The sequence below is a fragment of the Penaeus japonicus genome, unplaced genomic scaffold (assembly GCF_977035675.1).
Source record: "Penaeus japonicus unplaced genomic scaffold, GWHDUDI00000001_assembly GWHDUDI00000037, whole genome shotgun sequence".
Taxonomy (NCBI): Eukaryota; Metazoa; Arthropoda; class Malacostraca; order Decapoda; family Penaeidae; genus Penaeus; species Penaeus japonicus.
Genome location: NW_028234439.1, coordinates 25,631,166 through 25,639,148, shown reverse-complemented (window position 1 = coordinate 25,639,148; position 7,983 = coordinate 25,631,166). Strand labels below are relative to the sequence as shown.

At 29.3% G+C, this 7,983-nt stretch overlaps 2 protein-coding genes across 2 annotated transcripts; both read right to left on the bottom strand.

Moving 5' to 3' along the window:
- Positions 1-2,656: 2,656 nt before the first annotated feature.
- Positions 2,657-3,620, bottom strand: LOC147467249 (uncharacterized). The gene is made up of 4 exons (XM_086532521.1): positions 3,609-3,620; positions 3,387-3,473; positions 3,200-3,259; positions 2,657-3,108 (listed from the first exon to the last, which is right to left on the bottom strand). The coding sequence occupies exons 1-4, from the start codon at positions 3,618-3,620 to the stop codon at positions 2,755-2,757; spliced, it is 513 nt and encodes a 170-aa protein (XP_086388647.1). The 3' UTR covers positions 2,657-2,754.
- A 1,930-nt stretch (positions 3,621-5,550) lies between these two features.
- LOC147467248 (uncharacterized) lies at positions 5,551-6,728 on the bottom strand. Its single transcript, XM_086532520.1, has 4 exons — positions 6,576-6,728; positions 6,296-6,382; positions 6,102-6,161; positions 5,551-6,006 (listed from the first exon to the last, which is right to left on the bottom strand). The coding sequence occupies exons 1-4, from the start codon at positions 6,726-6,728 to the stop codon at positions 5,653-5,655; spliced, it is 654 nt and encodes a 217-aa protein (XP_086388646.1). The 3' UTR covers positions 5,551-5,652.
- Between the last annotated feature and the right edge of the window lie 1,255 nt (positions 6,729-7,983).

The following is a 7,983-nucleotide window of genomic DNA, read 5'->3' as shown; positions in this document are numbered from 1 at the left end:
TTAGATTTCCTATCTATCAACAACATTTTGATATATACTTTCGTAATAAACGTATATGTGTGAGAGTGGGTATGTGGGTGTGAGTGTATGTGTATGAGTCCAGATCCCAAGATACTAGCGCATATATATATATATATATATATATATATATATATATATATATATATATATATATATATATATATATATGTATGTATTTATGTATATATACATATATATATATATATATGTGTGTGTGTGTGTGTGTGTGTGTGTGTGTGTGTATGTGTGTGTTATAAACATATACATTTATATATACTTATATATATAGATAGATAGATACATACATACATACATATATGTATATGTATGTGTTTATATATGTATATATACATATATATACATATATATACATATATATATATAAACATATGTATACATAAATATATATATATATATATATATATACATATATATATAAACATATGTATACATAAATATATATATATATATATATATAGATATATATATATATATATAAATATATATATATATATAAGTATATATATATATTATATATATATATATATATATATATATATATGTATATGTATATATATATATATATATATATATATACATATATATATATATATATATATATACACACATATGTGTGTGTGTGTGTGCGTGTGTGTGTGTGTATGTATATCACACACACATACATACATATATATATATATATATATATATATATATATATATATATTTTTTTATATACATATATATATATATATATATATATATATATATATATATATATATATATATATATATATATATGTGTGTGTGTGTGTGTGTGTGTGTGTATGTATATATATATATATATATATATGTTTGTATATATATATATATATATATATATATATTTGTTTGTATATACATATATATATACATATATAGTAAATATATATATATATATATATATATATATATATATATATATATATATATATATATGTGTGTGTGTGTGTGTGTGTGTGTGTGTGTGTGTGTGTGTGTGTATGCATTTATATATCATATATAAGTATGTATATAAATATATAAATATATATATATATATATATATATATATATATATATATATATATATATATACATATATATATATATATACATATGTATATGTATATACATATATATATTCATATGTATATATATGTATATATATATATATATATATATATATATATATATATATATATATATATGTATATGTATATATCCACACACACGCACATACACACACTCACACATTGATGTTCTGATGTTTTAGTACTCAACGAGCGAGTATTTTATCATATTTTTTCTTGTATATTTTAACACATAGGAGTCATGAAAGTGCTATACTCTAGAGAATTAATTATTTCCCGTGCCTCAGTTTTTTTCTCAGTGATATTTGCTTTTTGTAATGGAATCGTACTATATTGCACATTTGCTTTTTAACAAAGGTTTGTGTGCTAGGAACAGAGCTGGAACAGTACAGAAAGTCTCTAAGTTTAAGGTTTCATAGTGATCATTAGTTTTGATAACATAGATAATGTAGGTATTAATGTAATATGAAATTATCATTAGCAGTATTATCACTATTCTTTTTTTTTTAGATCTTTGTTATTAGCATTTTCATATTGTCAAACAAGTAATAGCAGATATAAAAAATCCTTATCATTATTGTTATCATTATCATGATGATAATGATTAATGGTATTATCATTATCATTTGACTTGGCGTTACCTTTGTTACCATTTCAAATATTATTTTCAATTATTGTCATTGATATTATTTTCCTCTTCCTCCTCTTCTCATTATCATCCTCATCACCATCATTATCATCATTTTTATTATCATTATTATCATCATCACCATTATCATCATTATTATTATTATCGTTGTTATCATTACTATCACTATAGTCACTTTCACTATCAAACCATTGCCATTATTAGTATTAAAAGTAGTAGCCTATGTATTTTACCAATTTTATTATCGCTAAAGTACTCTTTGTGTATCTTAGCTTCTGTTCGTATACTTTTATATTTCTATATACTCATTCGTAAATTTATGTTTATTTTATCATATTAGTAGTAGCAGTCGTATATCACTGCCATTATCATTTTTATAATTATCATTATTATCATTATGAATATCAATATTATCATTCATTGCCCTTAATTGAAGTAGTATCATTGTTATTCTTTGTTTTCATTATTTTGTGTTATCATATTTCACTCTAATCCTTATCATAATTGACATTACCATTTTGTTACTGCTGCTGATGGTAACGGTGGTGTAATTATAATTAAGATTACCACTATCATTATTGATATTACTATTATCATTATCATTATTATTAATACATCATGATCGTTACCTAGTACTGTACAATATTCCTTTATCTATCCATTCAAATTTCGCAATATTATGTACTATATATCTTGGCAAATTATAACACCTTCAATGATAAGATATCTCGCAATTTAATATTAAATCGCAGACTAATATGAAAAATCTGAATGTAAATATGTTAAGTACTCGATAGTCAATTTACATTTAATTTGCAATAATCAATCATACAAAATAACAAGATTGTTTAGAATAAGATTCTGTGGATGCATGTTACATTTTAATATCAATAAATATAAAAGTAAGTTATATTCAAATCTCTATATCATGCCATGGCCATCAAAACAGGATCCGTTATTTTCCTCAGAGCTTTACACGGGTGAGCCATAGAATCTTGAGGGAGCTCGAACGTATGATTCGGACGAGTCCTCCTCGTCTGAGTCTTGGGCTGAGTATCGGCCTCTAGACACTCGATACTCCGACGACTCAGGATACTGAGCCTCGCCCTCGTACTCCACCTCAGCCACGTAGCCAGAGTCGCCGTCCACGTAGTACTTGACAGTCTGCAGGCGACTGTCGGGAAGCTGGACGTAGTACGAGCCCTGAGTGTAGTCGCCGTCGCGGGACTCCTGGTGGCCGAAGTGGTTGCCGGAGTAGTCGTGCTTCACGGCCCAGTCGAAGTCGTATTTTGCAGGTCCATATTCAGCTGAGTCCTCATCAGAACTCTGGAAATCCAAATCGAATGTATCAAATTATGACATTTCATTGCAACTTTCAATAATATTCCATTGATACCAATAACATTCATAGACTTACATCGTTATTACGATAGATGTGTCGACTCTCTGAAGATTTTTCGGAAGATTCATCTGATTCCTGAAAGAAAAAACACCATATCATTAATTTCAAGATATTCTCCCTGTTGTTCTATCCTCCTTATCGCAGCATATAAAAATGATTACCGGGATTTTGCACATAGAAAAGGAGAAAATTGATATCTTACTTGAGTTCTAACTCGAGGGACTCCGTAGAAGGACGAAGGGTGGGAATCCGACGTAGCAACGGCGGCGAGAGCCAGCAGGAGGATAAGCTAAAGAAAAAAAGTATAGAAGAGAGCTGATGCTTTTGAGTTCTACACAGACAATAATGGCGTTGGTCGTTAATCATTTTATAGTAATTTAGTTCACTATACGAAAGGAATTGTTGCCAAATCGAAGCAGTTCACCTGAGCGTTCATGTTGCGACCGGAGAGGTAGAAACTCTGACCCAATTGGCTTCAGACGCGCTAGTTTTATACGGTCGAGGGGAAGGTGACACGAGGCGACGGCCTGTTTTACTTTTAATTTTGCAATGCCCTTGACTGAATCCTGTGACACATTGGAATTCACACAACGATGCCAATCTAGTTCACATTCTAGGTCATATTACTTTTTCTTCTTCTTCTTCTTCATAAGCAGAGTTTGTAAAATTCAGACAGATTGATTAACATTTCATTAAATTGTGTTGAATACGTCTCTAGCAAAACGTTATTTCATAACATGATTATTGGAATAGGTATTTTTGTGTAACAAGGATGTGTTTATGAATCTAAACACTTTTCCTTTGGAATATTTGCTTATAAATGATCTTTAGAGACAAAAATAATAATAACAGCGACATGCGGGTATGATGATAGTTTAAACTTAAGAGAGAGGGAAATTACCCCTACACTGTATAAGTAAACATTCCTCTGAGTCGTTAATTACCACTGCCAAGGAAGTTCAAAATCCGTATTATCGATTTTTACCAATCATCCTTTAGATCGGATACAAAATTATTTACATTCATACACAAACACACACAATCACAAGAACTCACAGATACACACACACATACACACACATTCACACACACACACGCACACACATACACATACACACACACACACACATACATACATAAACACACACACACACACACACACATACATATCTATATATATCTATATATATCTATATATAGATATATACATATATATATATTTATATATATATATATAATATATGTATATATATATATGTATATATATATATATACATATATATATATATACATATATACATATTTATATATATATGTATATATATATTTATATATATACGTATATATATATACATATATATATATATATATATATATATATATATATATATATATATATATATATATAATCATATATATTCCATGGGGGGCGGGGAATATATATATATATATATATATATATATATATATACATATATATGAATATCAATCTAATTTATACCCATTTTATACATTTCTCATAATGAACTCTGTTCATCCTACCTGTTGTAAATACATACTTATAAATACATACAAATACACACATGCATACACATGTGTGTCTGTGTATATATATATATATATATATATATATATATATATATATATATATATATATATATATATATATATAAATATATATGCATATATATTTACACACATTTGTACATTTATTTTCATAACAGCTGTGTATGTGTAAGAGATCGATGAGTCTTCCTTTTTACTTGTTATACCCGCAGTTATAGCACACAGTTTCGAATCATTTTTGTAAATATCTTTAGTATTAGTATCATTATTATTGTTATCGCAATTTATCAACACTATCATTACCATATTTGTTCATGCTGTCATTAATACTATTACTATCACTAACATCTTTATTGTTACCATAAACACTGTTATCATTATCATTATCAGTAGTAGCAGTCGCCCTATTTTACTTTCAATCCATAAGTTTTTTTTACTTCATGTGTACTATTCCATCCAGTGATTTATGACTTATACATTCATTCTTTCATTTACCATCATTATCATATCATATATCATGTAGAATTACTATATAATCGGTTCGTTATGATTCTTATAATGATTATTATTGCGCTCACCAATATTTTACTATGATCATTATTTATCATTGCATTACTTTCATTTATTCATTGATTTCGTTACATTTTCCAATGATATATACTACATATCTTGTAGCTTATCATAACACCTTAAATGATAAGATATATTGCAACAGCTGCAGACTAATTATAGGCACTGAAGTGCAAATACAGTAACTCCAATACAGTAATTGTAGGTTGTATAGAATAAGTATTCAAATCTAATATGCACGTACTGTTTTACTACTATCAAATATACAAATAAATTATATTCATAGCCATATTCGTAACCATCGAAACAAGATCCTTCAATTCATTACAGCTTTACACAGGTGAGCCATAGAATCTTGAGGGAGCTCGAACGTGTGATTCGGACGAGTCCTCCTCGTCTGAGTCTTGGGCTGAGTATCGGCCTCTAGACACTCGATACTCCGACGACTCGAGATACTGAGCCTCGCCCTCGTACTCCACCTCGGCCACGTAGCCGGAGTCGCCGTCCACGAAGTACTTGACAGTCTGCAAGCGACTGTCGGGAAGCTGGACGTAGTACGAGCCCTGAGTGTAGTCGCCGTCGCGGGACTCCTGGTGGCCGAAGTGGTTGCCGGAGTAGTCGTGCTTCACGGCCCAGTCGAAGTCGTACTTTGCAGGTCCATATTCAGCAGAGTCTTCATCAGATCTCTGGAAGTATCCAAGTCAAATGTAGAAGATTATGAAGTATTTCCTTGTTGGATTCTGAAAGGTTCCATTGATACCAAAAACACCCATACACCTACATCATTAGTACGATAGATATGTCGACTCTCTGAGGACTCTTCGGAAGAATCATCTAATGTCTGAAAAACAAAGCATCCAGACTATTAATCTTAAGATGTCTTATTTTCCAATTAGGTTTATTCCATTAACAGGAATATTTCATATTGATTCTTAGGGGATTTGACGTTAAAAAGAAGAAAATTCGTTATTTTACGTGAGCTCTAACTCGAGGGACTCCGTAGGCGGTCGAAGGTTGAGAATCTGACGCAGCAACGGCGGCGAGAGCCAGCAGGAGGAGGAGCTAAAGAGAAAAGGAACCATCAGAACTGTTGCATATGCCATCTATTGAAACAACAAGAACGTGATATTTCTTTGAAAATTCTTAACTCATTTATAGCACTCCAGTTCAAAATACGAAAGCCGTTAATGCCAAACCGAAACAGCTTACCTGAGCGTTCATGTTGCGACCGGAGAGGGAGAAACACTGACCTAACTTGCCTCAGGTGCGCCAGATTTATACGGTCGAAGGGAAGGTGACACGAGACGATGTCCTGTTTTTCTTTTGATTTTGCAAAGACTTGGCTAAATCTTGTGACATATTGGAATTCACACAATGATTCCAATTTAGTTTTCATGTCAAAATGCATTACTTTATATATTTTCATCAACAGAATTTGTAAAAAAAAAAAAAATTATAATAATGGATAGGATAGTAATGTAATAAATTTTGTTGGTTAAGTCGTTAGTGAACGTGATTTTATCACTTTTTTATCAGAATACTAAAATAATGTATAAATTTAGATGTTTGTATGGCGTGCCTTTGTATCTCCTGCTGATGGACATTTAAAAAAAAAGAAAAAAATAGAACTTCAAGATTTAACTTTGAACTTTTTGCAGGTCGGTCTTCCATATGCTTAAAATATTGTACCGATATCTATTCGTTGACCATATTTTCAGAAATGATCTTTGGTGTACAAAAATCTTAAAAGTTTGTCTGTCCGACTTGAGATAAGAAGCCACACGTATGTTGTAAACTTTAGAGAATTAAAAACTTTCGGTTATCAGCAAAATTCCTATTAATGATCTTTATCTATTATCATTTAGATTTCCTATCTATCAACATCATATTGATGTATACTTTCGGTTTTAATACCATTATTGTCTTGACTAAAGTAATAAACATCTATATGTGTGTGAGTGGGTATGTGGGTGAGATTGTATGTGTTTGAGTCCAGATCCCAAGACGCGCTAGCGCGGTTACGTACTACGAAATGGCAGCCTTCCTAATATATATGTATATATATACATATATATACATATATATATATATATATATATATGTATAAATATGTATATATATACATATAAATATATATATATATATATATATATATATATATATATATATATATATATGTGTGTGTGTGTGTGTATGTGTGTGTGTGTGTGTGTGTGTACATATATATATCTATAGGTGTATACATCTATATATATATATAATATATATGATTATATATATACATATATATACATATATATATATATATATATATATATATATATATATATATATATATATATATATATACATATATATATACATATATATATCATATATAAGTATATATACATATGTATATATGTGTGTGTGTGTGTGTGTGTGTATACATGCATACATACATACATACATATATATATATATATATATATATATATATATATATATATATATATATATATATATCCACACACACGCACATACACACACTCACACATTGATGTTCTGATGTTCCAGTGCTCGACGAGCGAGTATTTTGCTATATTTTTTCTTGTATTTTTTAACACATTGGAGTCATAAAAGTGCTATACTCTTAAGAATTAATTATTTCCCGTGCCTGGATC

What these genes read in the sequence shown, in the direction of transcription:
- LOC147467249 (XM_086532521.1), bottom strand. An exon ending in TCCCTCGAGTTAGAACTCAA is followed by an intron (nt 3,260 to 3,386) that starts GTAAGATATCAA and finishes TTTTTCTTTCAG; the next exon opens with GAATCAGATGAATCTTCCGA. An exon ending in ACATCTATCGTAATAACGAT is followed by an intron (nt 3,109 to 3,199) that starts GTAAGTCTATGA and finishes TTGGATTTCCAG; the next exon opens with AGTTCTGATGAGGACTCAGC.
- LOC147467248 (XM_086532520.1), bottom strand. Translation starts at nt 6,728, where the DNA reads ATGCATTTTGACATGAAAACTAAATTGGAATCATTGTGTGAATTCCAA. An exon ending in ATCTGGCGCACCTGAGGCAA is followed by an intron (nt 6,383 to 6,575) that starts GTTAGGTCAGTG and finishes TTTTCTCTTTAG; the next exon opens with CTCCTCCTCCTGCTGGCTCT. An exon ending in ATATCTATCGTACTAATGAT is followed by an intron (nt 6,007 to 6,101) that starts GTAGGTGTATGG and finishes GGATACTTCCAG; the next exon opens with AGATCTGATGAAGACTCTGC.